The sequence below is a fragment of the Hypanus sabinus genome, chromosome 13, assembly GCF_030144855.1.
Source record: "Hypanus sabinus isolate sHypSab1 chromosome 13, sHypSab1.hap1, whole genome shotgun sequence".
Lineage (NCBI taxonomy): Eukaryota > Metazoa > Chordata > Chondrichthyes > Myliobatiformes > Dasyatidae > Hypanus > Hypanus sabinus.
In genome coordinates this window covers 6,773,346-6,791,380 of record NC_082718.1, presented here as the reverse complement: position 1 = coordinate 6,791,380, position 18,035 = coordinate 6,773,346, and the positions used below count along the sequence as shown (strand labels likewise).

The 18,035-nt window shown below is 41.7% G+C and overlaps 1 protein-coding gene and 1 long non-coding RNA gene across 3 annotated transcripts in view; one reads left to right on the top strand and one right to left on the bottom strand.

Annotated features, from left to right (window-relative positions):
- Positions 1-5,237, top strand: part of LOC132403613 (collagen alpha-1(VII) chain-like) — a 414,548-nt gene extending 409,311 nt beyond the window's left edge. The window contains exons 96-97 of the mRNA XM_059987065.1: positions 4,081-4,245; positions 4,950-5,237. Of these exons, the coding sequence (XP_059843048.1) occupies positions 4,081-4,245; positions 4,950-4,960 (176 nt within the window). The 3' untranslated portion in view covers positions 4,961-5,237. The remainder of the gene's footprint in view (positions 1-4,080; positions 4,246-4,949) is intronic.
- LOC132403616 (uncharacterized) overlaps positions 1-18,035 on the bottom strand; it is a 331,526-nt gene that overhangs the window by 266,707 nt on the left and 46,784 nt on the right. The window lies entirely within an intron of this gene.

Genomic DNA, 18,035 nt, shown 5'->3' with positions numbered 1-18,035 from the left:
AAGGGAGGAGGTCCTGAAAACAGAAAACAGGGAATTAGGTGTGTTGCAATGTGAGTATTATTAAAAGTAAGCTAACACTAATCGGAAGCTGTTGGTAACAAGATGCAGGTTCCAGGGTTGGCGGGATTTTACCTCTGGTGTGCATAGTATACAGTTCCACCACCTCCTGCAGCATGCAGGAGGTACCTGAAAGACTCAGTGTTGTAAATATCATTTGCCGTCCCTGATAAAGGTGTTCTTTTGGCCATGCAATTGTTGAGTGGTCCTTTTGTAAAGTAGAAGTTAGCACATATTTTTGGCGACAAGGTGAACTGGCTTTGTGGACATGTCAGCACGTTTCGATCAGGAGCTGTGAGCGGACGAGGAGCCTCGCGTTCAGATAGCTACGTTTGGGACTATTGGTGAATTTGTAGAGGAAATTGAGGACTGGCTGGAGTATGAGGAAAGGTTGGGACACTTCTTTTGTGCTACTGGAATTACTGAGGAGGCTAAGAAGCGCTGTATTCTTCTGAGTGTGTGTGGGGAAAAGACTTACAGTTTGATAAGGAACTTAGCCACACCGCCGAAACCAGGAGAGATTCCATATGATGAGCTGGTCAAGCTAATGGGGAACCTCCACAATCTGAAACCTTTGGTGATAGTCCAATGGTTCAAGTTTCACAGCCATTTCATGAAGCCAGGTCAGTCTATAGCCAATTTTGTGGCCGAGCTTCAGCAGTTATCGGAGCATTGCGATTTCGGAGCCGTGTTGGATGATATGCTCCATGATAGATTAGTATGCTGCATTAATAATGACGCCACACAACGCCGCTTGTTGGGGGGAACCCCACCATTGACTTTCAAGACAGCCCTAGAGATTGCCTAAGACATGGGGTTGGCTGCTAATAATGCCAAGGATATACAGAAAGGATGTGGGGGGTCGCAGTCGACGGCAGTGCTCCAGGTCAGGAGGGAGACTGGTAAACAGGCAAAGCGAGTGGAATGTTTTCGGTGTGGAGGAATGCACTATGCAAATGTTTGTAAATTCAAAGATACTGTCTGCCATGCTTGTAGCAAGAAGGGATATTTAGTTAAAAAGTGCAGGAGCATAAAGGGTGAGGTTAAGCCTGGGCAGGGGAAAGCTCAGCAGACTCAGGCAGCCACACACCACCTAGGGGGAAGCAGACGGAGAGGCAGCGTGTACCTAAAACGTGTTTGGGGTGGAAACGGGTGAGGGACCACCTGAACCATATTATGCCACAGTCACTGTCAAGGAAAAGGACATTAAGTTTGAGATTGATTCAGGGGCTACTGCATTAGTCATCAGTGAAGAGACCTAGAGGAGGACATGGGGATCCAACCTGCCTCCCATCAGACCATCTAAGCTCCAACTCAGGACCGATACAGAGCAGCCAATACCTCATTTAGGGGTGTTATCTGTGGGTATTTCGGCCGGGGGCCAGAAGGCTGAAGCCAGGCTGGTGATAGCTACGGGCAGGGGGCCCAGTCTTTTGGGCTGCGATTGGCTTCGCAAAATCCGGCTCAACTGGCATGAAATTAATTATGCATGCACAAAGGAGGACATTCTGCAGCGGTATAGTGACGTTTTCAGGGACGAGCTGGGCACACTGAAGGGCGTGACCGTGAAACTCCGTGTCGACCCTGAGGCCACACCACGTTTTTTAAGCCCAGGTCGGTGCCCTATGCCATGAAAGGCCAAGTCGAGGCGGGGCTGGAACGTTTACAGGGGCTGGGCATCTTTGAGCCCGTCCAGTTTTCAAGGTGGGCGGCTCCTGTTGTTCCAGTTTTGAAGGCAGATAAAATGGTGAGGATATGCGGGGACTACAAGCTTACGGTGAATCAGGTCTCTAACCTGGAGGAGTACCCATTGCGATGGGTGGATGACCTGATTGTGACCCTGTCAGGGGATAAGCTGTTCAAAAAGCTGGACCTGAGCCACACCTACCAACAGCTGCTGCTCGACAAGGATTCAACAAAGTATATCACAATCAATATACACCAGGGATTGTTCAAATACAATTTGCCTAGTGTTTGGAGTGGCATCTAGCCCCGCCATTTTCCAAAGGACAATTGTCTCTTTGCTGCAGGGGATTCTGCACGTAGCAGTGTAACTTGATGATATTTTGATCATGGGAGCCAGGGAGGGGGAGCATTTGGCTAACTTAGAACAGGTGCTGAAGAGACTCTCAGACACAGGGCTGCGATGGAAACACGGAAAATGTTCCTGGCTCCGAGTGTGACCTACCTAAGACACAAGATTACAGCTGTGGGGCTTTGCCCAGTGGAGGACAAAGCGAGAGCAATCAAGGAGGCCCCAAGAACATTACTGAACTCAGATCATTTTTGGACATGGTGAATTATTATGGCAGAGGGGATGTCAGGGGTAAGTTTTTTTTTAATGCAGAGAGTATTGAGAGTGCGTGGAACGACCTGCTGGCGACTGGAGGAGACAGATACAATAGCGTCTTTTAAGAGACTTTTCGATTAGTACATGGAGCTTAGAAAAGTAGAAGGCTATGGGTAACCCTAGGTAATTTCTCAAGTAAGAATGTGTTTGGCACAGCATTGTGGGCCGAAGGGCCTGTATTGTGCTGTAGGTTTTCTACGTTTCTGTACCTTCATTGGTCCTACTCCATTGGTGAGGTCTTTCTCTTGGCCATTTAGTAGAAGAAAGTAAATATTTCAGGCTAAAGAACGTGTCTCTATTTCTGCCCTCCCTTACTTGAAACAAATACTTGAAGCACTTAGCACAGCAGGGACTCAGAATTAATTTTTTAGTTAGAATGAGGATTTGAAATCTATCAGCAGTAAAGCAGCAGTATCATAACTAAGTGAGCTGATGAGTCGGGAAAGACTTAACCCTCAGGTTGGAACTGCAGCAAGTACTGAGAGAAGAAATATCCAGCTCATCCCTGCAAATGTCCCAAATGGATTGGGAACAGCCATCACAAGGTTCACATTACGGCTCACTGTCTACCATGGGTATTCCAGTAGGCATTCCATTAACTAATGTTAAAAACTTGGGAGTCCTATCACATTTGGTTGTGAGTAGCTGATAATTACAGAACTCAATACCAATGATCACTCTGCCAATGATGCCTTGACTAGTGTTTGATTTGAAAATGCTGATGGAATTCAGCATTTAAGAATGCTGTTATTTACTTGGTCACTAGATATTATCTAATTTCTTGTAGCACTGCATTGACAAAGCTGCTTTCTGTTAATTTTTTTTAAGCATGCATGTGAAGGTCTCCTCGGCTTCAACAGAGAGAGAATCTTTGCACTTCTTCCACTGGGACCCCAGTAAATGTTGGAAAACTGGAGAAACCGGCCTTTACAGAACAGTGAGATTTTGCAATGTCTCAAGTATCAAGATTAGCTTCATAATAAATGCCAACATCCAATGCTCCTACAAAGCTCCACTTTTGTAAGAGATAGCAACTGGCCTGAAATGAAACAAACCATCTTTGCCATCAAGGAGCTAGTTGAGCACTGTGAACCCAGTAACCATCCAATTTAATGTCCCGACGAAGGGTCTCGGCCCAAAACGTCAACAGTGCTTCTCCTTATAGATGCTGCCTGGCCTGCTGTGTTCCACCAGCATTTTGTGTGTTGTTTGAACCATACAATTTTCTCTCTATGTGAAAACTAATGTACGTGCTGCAGAGGGTACTCTGTAAAAGATCCTGTCCTTAACTCATCTCACAAAAAATGGCATGAAGAAGAGTGGAATTTCCCTACTAACAAAGTATATAAACTACTCTTAGGATGATACTACATAGATCTTCCAATAAACATTATGATACAAGTATTCATAAGAAAGCTTTTGGGGAGGGGGGGGGAGAATATGTATCAGTGTTAATCAAAGTGTGTCAATTACTTAAGTAATCAAGTGGTATCAGTTTATAGTCCTGACAAAACACAAGGCATATTGAAAATCATTCACAGACAATGGCTACTCAGGAATGTAACCAAACTTAAATTGTATTTTTGACATCTCATAAGAGCAAAGTGCTTAGCAGCAACCTGAGATGAGATCATCCTGATTCAAAGTTTGCCTTTGTTTTTGTATGTAAATAGTTTCTTGTGAACAGCCAATGGATGAAGGATCCTGCTCAGAGTATGAACTACTGTGGTATTATTCTCCTGAAGTTAATGAATGCAGACCGTTTGTGTATAGTGGTTGTGGTGGAAATAGCAATCGCTTTTCTTCAAAACAAGGATGCATACGTCGATGCATGAAAGGTAAAAATGCTGATTTTACTTTATGACTTCCTGGAAGAATTTTATTCCTGGGCAGAGACAATTAACTATCTTTTTTAAATTTAAAATCAGATGTGCAACATATAAGCTTATAGTAATTGATCAAGGAAGAAATTTATAAAATCTGCAATTTTCCTTGCAGTTTCTCTGCATTTTTGATGTACTAACATATGAAGGTGCCTAGGTATGCCCAGTGACATCCATTGGCAAGCCCAGGAAGCATTTTTGCACGTGAGGCTAGCTTCAGTGTCCTTTAAAGGGAACTTGCCCAACCTCATCTCAAATCCTGTACCATTTGCTCCCTTCTCCCAGTACCCTCACCCATTTAAGGACCTTAATCTTATCAATCTACACTTGTACAGTTTCCAGATGGTTTCATTTCAATTGGAGTTCATGTTAATATCTTTCTGACCTAGTATAAAACACTAAGTTTTGTAACTTGAAGGGAATGAAGAGTTACATGGGAACCACACTAAATAACATTGGGCTTGGCAGAATTCAAGTTTTTAGTTTTTACTTATTTCAATGTAAATAATGTTTTTATTTTAATTTTTGCAGATTACAAACAGGAGTTGTAACACTGTTCATTATGATAGAAGTCACTGTCCCGATTTTTGAATATATTGAATAAGACAATTTTTTCCTAAAAACCATTGAACAAAATGTATTTCTGTTTTAATATACAGGATTAAAATAGGAGGCTGAATCATATTAATTTATATCTTGAGCCAATAAGGAATTGACGAGTCAGTCAATGTGCATCTTCACTCAAGAAAGAAAACAGGAACCGGACAGATCTTGTTCACTAATGTCAAATGGAGGAAAACTAATTGCAGAGCTATTAATGTATAAGTGTTTCAGAGAAATGACTTTGCAACTTTGATTGATGTGAGTTAGTATGCCAATGACCTGTGTGTTTGAATGTTTTTATTTGGACTTCTCAAAGCTTGATTGATATTTGACTTTCTATAAGTTGGAAAAAGTAATGATTTTCATTTGCTATTTAATATGGTATGAGGACATGCTTCATTTTCTTCCACTGTTTTATTTAGAGAATTAAAACAAGAGTTGAAATAAGATAAACCAGCAAATGCTTGATAACTAATGGTTGTACTGACATATACACTTTATTGGAAAAGTTTTGTTAAAAAACACAAAAAATAAAATTTTTTTCACTTCTAATTGACATGAAACCACTTTAAGAGCTGACTTAATTGTAAATTAAACCTGTTTTGGACACTGGATTAATTCAATTTGGGGAACAATGCATTCAAAAAGGGGCATATATGCAGAAATAATATTAGACGTGCAGTGCAGCAGTGACATTAATCATTGTTATAATTACTTTTGCAATGAGCACTCACTAGAAATGCAAAGCAACGGCTGCAAGACAGCATGTCCTGACTGAAGGATGCAGGGTAATTTTTCTTCATCTTACTGGCATCTTTATGAGTAATCTGTTTTCTAAGTGACTATCAGCTTCAACAAAAGACTGCATTTCTGATTATTATTCAGGTGAAGTCAGTCACTTATTTCTTTTGGGAGAAGGGTGTACACTTTGATGGCCCAGTCTTCTCTTTGGGTATCTTGCTCTGTAACTATATTCTCCAAGTGAAGCACGATATCCACTCCTCTGTTTACGCTTGCAGTCTTCACACCAGATTACCAAATACATCTCCAACCTCCTGTGATGGCTGCAGTTGTGAACGAGTAACCTGCAAGTTCCAGCCGTGACCGTGCACAAGTGAAAATCAGGTTGTTTGTAGAGTAACAGAGTAGATTAATACAGCACAAAGAGGGCCATTCAGCCCAGAACCCTCCAAGCCCCACCCCTCTATGTACCTATCCAAATGTCTCTTAAATGTTATAATTATACCTGTAAATGTCCAGGAGATCATTCCTCATTCTCCTGCAGTCCAGGGCATAAAGATCCAACATGGATCCTTTTCCTACAACTCAAGCCATTTAGTCCACATCCTCAAAAATCACTTTACACCCTCTCTAGCCTTACAATGCTTCTCCTGTAACAAAATAACCAAGAGTACACAATACTCCAAATGTGGCCCTCACCAATAACTTACTGCAACATAATGTCTCTACACTTCGAGAGTGTTAGGCCATTGTGCGTGGCCTATTAGCAGCTATAACCAGAGCGCTAACCGCGAGTTAAATAGCAGGGAAAGTTCAAGTATAAAAGGGAGCAGTGATCTGAGGCAAAGTGGTAGGGCTTTGGCTCATTCAGGCTTCAACGATAACAGGTCGGAGCAAAGTGAGTTACCTGTGAATAGAAACAGGAAGGATGTCTGTGAGGCCAGTGTTATGTACTGGATGTCAGATGTGGGAAGTCCAGGAGACTCCCAGCCTCCCAGATGGCCATATCTGCACCAAGTGCGTCTAGCTGCAGCTCCTTAGGGACTGTCCTAGGGAACTGGAGATGCAAATCAATGAACTTTGTCTGGTCAGGGAAAGCGAGGAGGTAATAAGAGAGGAGCTACAGGCAAGTAGTCCTGGGGTCTCAGGAGACAGATAAGTGGGTAACAGTCAGGAGAGGGAAGGGCAGGAGTCAGTTCCTAGAGAGTAATTCTGTGGCTGTCCCCATTGACAATATGTACTCCTGTTTGAGTACTGTTGGGGGGGTGAAGGGGGAGGACAGCCTATCTGGAGGAAGCAACAGTGGCCATGTTTCTGGCACAGAGTCTGGCCCTGTAGCTCAGAGGGGTAGGGACAGGAAGAAGGCAGCAATAACAGTGGACTTTATAGTCAGGGGGTCAGACAGGCGATTCTGTGGACACAGGAAAGAAACTCGGATGGTAGTTTACCTCCCAGGTGCCAGGTTCCGGGATGTTTCTGATCACATCCTCGATATCCTGAAGTGAGAAGGAGAACAGCCAGAGGTTGTGGTACATATTGATACCAACAACATAGGTAGGAAAAGGGAAGAGGTCCTGAAAACAGATTACAGGGAGTTAGGAAGGAAGTTGAGAAGCAGGACCTCAAAGGTAGTAATCTCAGGATTACCGCCAGTGAGTATAGGAATAGAATGAGGTAGAGGATAAATGCGTGGCTGAGTGGGCAAGGATTCAGATTTCTGGATCATTGGGACCTCTTTTGGGGCAGGCGTGACCTGTACAAAAAGGAAGGGACAGTTGGCTCACAAATGGAGAAAACTTAGAGACAGTGCAAGAGGGAGGATAGGCAGATGATAGAGAACGGGCATGCTCAGACCGATAGTTTGAGATGTGTCTGTTTTAATGCAAAAAGCATCATGAACAAAGCAGATGAGCTTAGAACGTAGATCTGTACTTGGAGCTGTGATATTGTGGCCATTACAGAGACTTGGAAGGCTCAGGGGCAGGAATGACTACAAAAATGCCAGGCTTTAGATGTTTCAGAGAGGACAGGGTTGGTAAGCTGATGGAAAAGATACTGAATGGCAGGATTTATGAATGTTTGGAGAGGCATAGTATGATTAGGAATAGTCAGCATGGCTTTGTCAAATGAAGATCATACTTGATTAAATTTTTTGAGGATGTGACTAAACATCAAGGTAGAGCAGTAGATGTAGTGTATATGGATTTGAACAAGGCATTTGATAAGATAACCCATTCAAGGCTTATTGAGAAAGTAAGGAGGCATGGGATCCAAGGGGACATTGCTTTGTGGATCCAGAAATGGCTTACTTACAGAAGGCAAAGAGTGGTTGTAGACAAGTCATATTCTGCATGGAGGTCAGTGACCAGTGGTGTGCCTCAGGGATCTGTTTTGGGACCTCTTCTCTTCATGATTTTTATAAATGGCCTGGATGAGGAAGTGAAGGGATGGGTTAGTAAATGTGCTGATGACAAAAGATTGGGGGTGTTGTGGATAGTGTGGAGGGCTATCAGAGGTTACAGTGGGACATTGATAGGATGCAAAACTGGGCTGAGAAGTGGCAGATGGAGTTCAACCCAGATAAGTGTGAAGTGGTTCGTTTCGGTAGATCAAATATGATGGCAGAATATATTATTAATGGTAGGACTCTTGGCAGTGTGGAGGATCAGAGAAATCTTAGGGTCAGAGTCCATAGAACACTCAAAGCTGCTGCACAGACTGACTGTGTGGTTAAGGCATACAGTGCATTGACCTTCATCAACCGTGGAATGGAGGTTAAGAGCCGAGAGGTAATGTTGCAGCTATATAGCACCCTGGTCAGACCCCACTTGGAGTACTGTGCTTAGTTCTGATCACCTCACTACAAGGAGGATGTGGAAACTATAGAAAGGGTACAAAGGAGATTTATAAGGATGTTGCCTGGACTGGGGAGCATGCCTTATGAGAACAGGTTGAGTGAACCCAGCCTTTTCTCCTTGGAGCGGCAGAGGATGAGAGGTGACCTGATAGATGAGAGGCATTGATTGTGTGGCTAGTCAGACGCTTTTCCCCAGAGCTGAAATGGCTAGCACGAGAGTGCAGTTTTAAGGTGCTTGGCAGCAGGTACAGAGATGTCAGGGGCAAGTTTTCTTTTAATATACAGAGTGGTGAGTGTGTGGAATGGGCTGCCAGCAACAGTGGTGGAGGCGGATATGATAGGGTCTTTTAAGAGACTTCTGTATAGGTACATGGAGCTTAGAAAAATAGAGGGCTATGGGTAAGCCTAGTAATTTCTAAGGTAGGGACATGTTCAGCACAACTTTGTGGGCTGAAGGGCCTGTATTGTGCTGTAGGTTTTCTATGCATCAATTTGCCACTAAAGTCTGTCCTTTATGCCTAACTACTAACTGGAAGTACTAATTTCCTCTCTCATGTAGAGGTACAGAATTATTGTTACTTCTCCATATGCAGAAGGAAATTAAATTAGTATTATTTGATGGTCTGCCACATTTTACTTGCTTAGAAATATTACATTCTCAGAGTTAGACGTTTGAGTGACAAACTGCATAATTCTTCAGGCATTTCTTACAAGGTTTTGTTAATGTAGGAAATGATATTGTAATTCAATTGTTTTTTTATTATTGTTAGGAGCTAGATCAAATAGAAGAGTCTCAGAATTTCTTCTCACAAATGATAACCAGCATTCTCACATAATATTGTATGTGACTTGCATATAATGCATTAAATAATAGGTTTTCATTACCTGTCTACTCACCAATTCCCTACTGAAAGTAAAGACCTAATGGCTATTAATGCAAAATTCTAATGGTTTTGATCAATTAGCCACAATATTGGTCCCAAACACAGTACCCTTAGTGTTAGTGCACAGAGAGATCTTGGGGTCCAAGTCCATAGCTCCCTAGAAGCTGTTGCACAAGTTACAGGGTGGTAAAGGCATTTGGCATGCTTGCCTTTATTTGTTGAATATTTAGTTCAGGGCTGGGGAAGTTATCCTGAATATTTATACAACTGTGTTTAGGCCATATTTGGTGTACGGCGTTCAATCTGGTTGCCTCATTATAGGTATAATATTGGCCCCTTCAATAGCATCATTTCAGTGGATGCAAAATTAATTAAATCATTATTTTACAAGTACATGGGCTATTGTGTACAGTTTTGGTTGGCCTATTATATATAGTAAATATGCCATTAATCAACCTGATGAACATTTACTGCACTCTACTTGGTAAGCATATTCCTCCTAATGTAAAGAGATCAAAGCAGGACACCAGAGCCCAGTTTACACATTATTATCAGGATCTATATAATTTCAGTCCAATTATCTCCTTCCCTTATGCCTACCTCTCCCCCTCACTAAGCCTTTGATATTATTGGAGTGTTTCATAGTACATCTGACAAATAAAGCTTTTTAAAATTTTTTTGTTGTAAAGACAGTTACAAAGTATATATTCAATGCACCCACCTTTCTTTTTCCAGCTATTAATTTTTGGGTCATATCTTCTAAAAGACTAATGTTTACCTTGGCTATTCTCTCTTTATCCAAAAGATGCAACATCAGAAAAAAAAAGGCTATAATGGAGAAAAAGACAGGACTTTTCTCACTAAAGCACAGAGGCTTGTGCTTATCCAAAGATATTCTGTTTAGAGGTATTGCAAAGAGTAAATATAGCACAGTTCCCTTGTTCAGGACAACATTGATGTAGGATCACAAATGTAATAATTATGAAAAGAAATGAAAATCAAAACATATCAATCACCTGAAATTCACTATCATAGAGCTGTTAAAATATAATCCTTTTTCAGGTACTTCGTTATGTCAACATTTCCAACTCGATATTTTGTCCAATTGTCACAATTTAGTTGCAACTTCTTGGCTCTCTGAGGTGTCTCACAGTGCATAATCATTTTGTGGTTATTTACACTATAAATATTAAATGCTGAGTTTCAGAGCTCTCTCGGCAAGATTATTTAATTATACTTCCTACAAAATGACTTCTAGAATACGAAACAAAACAGAACATCAGCAGGTCAGACAATATCATCAGAGAATATTTCAAGTGTTTCAAATTGCAGAGGATGGAGCATGGGATCAAGAAAACAAAGGGAATATCAATGATAGGGTTGACAAGATTGCCCAGATAACATTGTTTTTGGAGCAATCGGGTTAACGGATGAATGAATTCAGTTAGAAAGACAAAAAAATCCAGTGACTTCTTAAAACCTTACTGGGGCATAAACTGGTGAAAGCAGCTCATCAGAATCCTCTGCCCTGGACCAGTATTTCAAGTCCAGATGTAGCCCTTCTACGTCTCCAAGGTGAAGATCCTCTCCCAGGGATGAGGTCTTTGGAGCTTCTGTTGACAATTCTTTAGATATATATATTTTTTTAAAAACAGGATGGGGTTGGTGGTCCCGTGCCCAACCCTCCTCCTTGCGCAACCAGGCTTGAAACCATCCATGGCAGAGTTATCCTCTGACTATGAGGTGTAGAAAAGAGACAGACATACTTTATTGATCCCAAGGGAAATTGGGTTTCGTTATAGTCGCACCAACCAAGAATAGTGTAGAAATATAGCAATATAAAACCACAAATAATTAAATAATAAGTAAATTATGCCAAGTGGAAATAAGTCCAGGACCAGCCTATTGGCTCAGGGTGTCTGACACTCTGAGGGAGGAGTTGTAAAGTTTGATGACCACAGGCAGGAATAACTTCCTATGACGCTCAGTGTTACATCTTGGTGGAATGAGTCTCTGGCTGAATGTACTCCTGTGCCTAACCAGTACATTATGGAGTGGATGGGAGTCATTGTCCAAGATGGCATGCAACTTGGAGCAGTTGCTAATTATCAGAAACTAAACTTGTATTTACTCAGCAAATCATATCACTTCATAGAATACATTAGCAGCAGTAAGAGGACCCAATAACTTTCATATGCCTTGGAGAAGGCAGTCCTCAAATGATACCAACACGATGCTTCATTTCAGCTCTGCTGATGAGTAAGGATTGCAACCAAGATATGGAGCTTCCTTCATAAATATTTTTAAAAACTGAATAGCAAGACAAGCTGGATTTTATGTTAGCAGACAGTTGAAGAACAACTCAAAAAGAGGCCAAGGATAGTAGATGCCAAAGTGAAGGGGGAAATAATTATCCTTTAACTCTACAAAAATATAAATTTCTATTGTAGCATATCAGATAGATACTCTGAGGTAATTTACTGGAAGACAGCTCATTAATAAATTAAACTTTAAATGTTTAAATAATAAAATCAAAAGAAAATATTGCGGAATATTTCATTGCATCATATATCAATTTCTGCTATTTTTTGACACAACTGCTATATCTGTCAGATACTTTGACTAATTAGCATCTGCAAACTTTGAAACATGTATGCTGCACTTTGATCCAGGAAAGTTAGTGAAGAAACTAAATCTGATCTCACATTACCATGTTTCATATTTCGTAGCAGTATTTGTTGAATGTAGGATAGTATTTCTAAATTCTAGATAGGAACATACGGATGAGGAACATACAAGTGCTCCCGTTTGAGGGCAAGAATCTGGTCATCAGGTACAAGGCATTCTCAGTATTGCTCTATGCAGTTCAGTTGTGGCGTAAAATCCAGCTTCTGTGCCACAACAGTCACAAATCATCTTCCGTTTCATCTGAACACAGATAGAAAGTGAAGCGCATCTACAATATAAAAGGCTACAGAGATGGTGGGGGGAGAAAAACATACCCAATATGGCTCTCATTTGTGTGTGCCTGTACCGAGTTGTGCGTAGAACCAAAGTATGTAAACACAAAGTGGGCTTTGGCTTTTGACATTAGGAAAGAAACTGTGATGAGTAGACTGGTAGGACTGAAGGCTAATAAATCCCCGGATCCAGATGGTCTGCATCCAAGGGTTCTAAAAGAGGTGGCTCAGGAAATTGCGGATGCATTGGTAATCATTTTCCAATGTTCCTTAGATTCAGGATCAGTTCCTGAAGATTGGAGAGTGGCTAATGTTGTCCCACTTTTCAAGAAGGGAGGGAAGGAGCAAACGGAGAACTATCGCCCTGTTAGCCTAACGTCAGTCGTGGGGAAGATGCTTGAGTCAATTATTAAGGACGAAATAGTGGCACATCTAGATGGCAGAAATAGGATTAGGCCGAGCCAGCATGGATTTACCAAGGGCAAATCATGCTTGACTAATCTGTTGGAGTTTTTTGAGGGTGTAACAAGGATGTTAGACGAGGGTAAGCCAGTAGATGTTGTGTACCTAGATTTTCAGAAGGCATTCGATAAGGTGCCACGTAGGAGATTGGTGAGTAAAATCAGAGCTCATGGCTTTGGGGGCAGGGTTTCAACATGGATAAAAAACTGGTTGGCAGATAGAAAGCAAAGGGTAGCAGTGAATGGGTGTTTCTCAGACTGGCTGGAGGTGACTAGTGGGGTACCACAGGGCTCTGTATTGGGACCACAGCTCTTTACGATTTATGTCAATGATTTAGATGAGGGCATTGAAAACTATATCAGCAAGTTTGCTGACGATACTAAACTGGGTGGCAGTGTGACATGCGAAGAGGACGTTAGGAGAATACAGGGAGACTTGGATAGGCTGAGTGAGTGGGCAGATACTTGGCAGATGTCATTCAATGTGAATAAATGTGAAGTTATCCACTTTGGAAGCTGGAACAAGAGGGCAGAGTATTGTCTGAATGGTGTCGAGTTAGGTAAGGGAGAAATGCAAAGAGACCTAGGTGTCCTAGTTCACCAGTCAATGAAGGTGAATGAGCAAGTGCAACAGGCAGTGAAGAGGGCAAATGGAATGTTGGCCTTTGTTACAAGGGGAATTGAATACAAGAGCAAGGATGTTCTTTTGCATTTGTACAGGGCCCTGGTGAGACCACACCTGGAATATTGTGTACAGTTTTGGTCTCCAGGTTTGAGGAAGGACATTCTGGCAATTGAGGAATTGCAGCGTAGATTCACTAGGTTGATTCCTGGGATGGCAGGGCTGTCTTACGCAGAGAGATTGGAGAGATTGGGCTTGTACACACTGGAATTGAGGGGATTGAGAGGGGATCTGATTGAAACGTTTAAGATAATTAAAGGATTTGATAGGATTGAGGCAGGAAATATGTTCCAGATGTTGGGAGAGTCCAGTACCAGAGGGCATGGATTGAGAATAAGAGGTCAGTTATTTAAAACAGAGTTGAGGAAGAGCTTCTTCTCCCAGAGAGTTGTGGAGGTGTGGAATGCACTGCCTCGGAAGATGGTGGAGGCCAATTCTCTGGATGCTTTCAAGAAGGAGCTGGATAGATATCTGATGGATAGGGGAATCAAGGGATATGGGGACAAGGCAGGGACTGGGTTTTGATAGTGAATGATCAGCCATGATCTCAGAATGGCGGTGCAGACTCGAGGGGCCGAATGGTCTACTTCTGCACCTATTGTCTATTGTCAAAGTGTTACTACATGCTGAAGTTACACCAGTCTCTGGTGTAGCAAAGGATGGACTTGGCCTGATTACCATGCAATATTCCCATTAAGTTAGACCTGGCTGCACTAACTGTACTTTGGAAAAGTTACTGTAAAAAAACACTTGACCGCAAGTCCAAGTAGCAGTCAGCATGGAATATCCTGCAGGTCCTGCAAGAGACAAGATAGATTCTGTGCAAGAGTTTCCTAATGGACTGTCAAAGTCATTTGGCCTCATCACTGGAACTCACAAACAAGCATCAAGACCTCATGGCTGGTAGTGAGCCCTCTCCATCAAGATCCTTTCTCCACAGTCAAATTCAGAATCAGGTTTATTATCTCCGGTATGTGTTGTGAAATTTGTTAACTCAGCAGCAGCAGTTCAATGCAATTAATAATCTAGCAGAGAGAAAAAAATAATAAACCATGGATGTAAATACATGCTTGATAGAGCTCTTTAGAAAAGCATATAATTCAGGTAATGGCAGTAGAATCATTTCAAGCACTTATAAGGGGTTGTCAAATCTTAAAACACATTCGACTTCATACATTAAAACAAAATGGGAGAAGGAAGGAGGGCTAATTATATCTGAGGAAGAATGGACAATATGGAGATATCAATGGAAGTGTACCAATTCACAGAAATGGAGGGAGATTGGATGGAAAAACTTGATAAGATATTTTATTACACCCTCTCAGAAATCCCATTATGATGGTAACCTCCCTGTTTGCTGGAGAAATTGTGGAAATCAAAATGCAAATCATCATATTTTTTGGGACTGCCCTATTATCAAAAACTATTGGGGGGGGATACACAATGCCCTACAAGACATCTTTAAATGTGCAATTCCCTTGGAGAGTGAGACCATATATTTTGGATATATACCTTAAGAATGTTTGAAAAGAGATAAATATTTAATGAATATACTGTTGGTGGCTGGTAAAAAGACTCTTACTAGGAAATACATGGATGGAAATTACAATGGACATTTACAAAATGGGAGAAGATACAGCAGCTGTTAATCACAAGCTGGAACAATTTGATTCATACTGGGAAAAATGGTTTAACTACGTAATGCCTCATAGGCCTGATTTTATTCTCATAAATCGATGAATCTGTTGTTTTAAAAAAAAAATCACTCCCTACTTGTACATAGTTCTTTCCTTTTGCTTGTTTTTTCTTTCCACTATTTTCTATAAGTGTATACCTCAGATAAATACTTTGTGGAGTTTTTTTGATATATATGATTATATGATATATATGTACAATGACTGAAATACATCTCATGGAAATGTTTGTTTGATGAACTTCAATAAAAATAAATTACAAAAAACTATGGATGTGCACCTTGGAAAGTTTCCAGGGCGCAAGCTGGGCAAGGTTTTTTTTTAAATGGAAGACCAGCAGTTGCTGGCTGCAAGTCTCCCCTCTCCACACCACCAATGTTGTCCAAGGGAAGGGCATTAGGACCCATACAGCTTGGCACCAGTGTCATCGCAGAGCAATGTCTGGTCAAGTGCCTTGCTCAAGGACACACACGCAGCCTCAGCCAAGGCTCGAACTAGTGACCTTCAGATCACTAGACGAACGCCTTAACCACTTGGCCATGCACCAACAAATAAACAAGTAAATCAATTAAGTATATTGAATAGGTTTCTAAAAATGTGCAAAAACAGAAATACTGTATATTTTAAAAAGTGAGTTAGTGTCCAAAGCTTTGATGTCCATTATGGAATCGGATGGCAGAGGAGAAGAAGCTGTTCCTGAATCACTGAGTGTGTGCCTTCAGGCTTCTGTACCTCCTTCCTGATGGTAACAGTGAGAAAAGGGCATGCCCTGGGTGCTGGAGATCCTTAATAATGGATGCTGCCTTTCTGAAGCACTGCTCCCTAAAGGTGTCTTGGGTACTTTGTAGGCTATTGCCCAAGATGGAGCTGACTAGATTTACAACCTTCTGCAGCTTCTTTCGGTCCTGTGCAGTAATCCCTCCATACCAGACAGTGATGCAGCCTGTCAGAATGCTCTCCACAGTACAACTATAAGTTTTTGAGTGTATTTGTTGACATGTCGAATCTCTTCAAACTCCTAATAAAGTATAGCTGCTGTCTTGCCTTCTTTATGACTACATCAATATGTTGGGACCAGGTTAGATCCTCAGAGATCCTGACACCCAGGAACTTGAAGTTGCTCACTCTCTCCACTTCTGATCCCTCTATGAGGATTGGTACTTGTTCCTTTGACTTACCCTTCCTGAAGTCCACAATCAGCTCTTTTGTCTTACTGATATTGAGTACCAAGTTGTTGCTGCAGCACCACTCCACTAGTTGCCATATCTCACTACTGTATGCCCTCTCGCCACCACCTGAGACTCTATCAACAATGGTTGTATTGTCAGCTAATTTTTAGGTGGTATTTGAGCTATGCCTACCCTCAGTCATATGTGCATAGAGAGTAGAGCAGTGGGCTAAGCACACACCCCTGAGGTGTGCCAGTGTTGATCGTCAGTGAGGAGGATATGTTATCACCAAACCGCACAGATTGTGGTCTTCCGGTTAGGAAGTCAAGAAGCCAATTACAGAGGGAGGTACAGAGCCTCATTCCAAGGCACGTTGCTCTTAAGGTGGCTGAGGTATGGATGAGAGTGATTCACCCGTTTATGAACTGCGCATTCACCAAGTCTAGAAAAAAAAGCAATGGTCCCTGGCCCTGTCTTTAATATTTCAGCAATATTTGAGTAGTATCATAAATATATTATTGATTAAGCATTCTTTGTTGCTTGTATAATGCATTGCGGATTATATATGTAAGGTACAGAAATGGCATGCATCATCACACCACCACACGGTAAGTGCATGCCACACTTAAAGTGAAGACAAAGGTAAGACTCATATTTTGGACTTTTCCTTTCAATGAGTTTTAATGTTTTGGATTTACAGAACAATATCAGTCAATGTCCACCCCAAGCAGTTGCAGAACAGAGGACGCTCTGATCACAGGCTGTTCCCCAGACACAAACCAAGACAAACATAAGGTGCTGCCAACCGAGTGATGCACTTTGGTCAGCCCAAAACTTGCTGGTCCTTCAGTGCAATGAGAGGTAAATGCCACTGACAGGCTGCTGGAGTGCATGCTACAGGGCACAGAAGTTTGGAGCAGTCTCTGCGAAGGCTTTGTGGATAGGACCACAGTCAAATGTTCTATCAGAACAGGACACTGAAGGGCTCAGTCCTGTGTGACAAGCTGTCAAATACTTCATGGGTGAATTGTTTAAAGAGGAAACATGAGTAGCATTGATGCACTATGAAGAGAATGTGTTGATTTGATGACACAATTGTATTTCCTGGAATGAAAAAAAATAGCACTTCTGGAACTTCAAACTTAAATAATTGACATGCTTAAAAATACTCATTAGCAATGACAACAAAACTGCTAGGTTGATGTAAAAACTCACTTTGCTTATTAGTGCCATTCAAGAAATCTGGCCTATGTGCAACTCCAATGTGCTTACTGAAAAATATAATTCAAATCAAGAATTAGGGCAACTGGCTCCCCAGGTCCCTCCAGCATCTTGTGACCCTGTGATCTCTGTCTCCGAGGCTGATGTCAGAGAGGTGAATCTTCACAAGGTGCCAAGCCCTGATGGTGTACCCAGACGGGCACTGAAAGACTGTGCTAACCAACCGGTGGGAATGTTCAAGGACATCTTCCATCTCTCATTACTGCAGTCGGAGGTTCCAACCTACTTCCAAAAGAGCGTCAATCATACAGTGCCCAAGAACAAGTTGGGCTACCTCTATGGCTATCGCCCAGTTGTACTCACATCTACTGTGAAGTGCTTTGAGAGGTTGGTCATGGCTAAAATCATCTCCTGCCTAAACAAGAACCTGGACTCACTGAAATTTGCTTATCACCACTACAAGTCTACAGTGG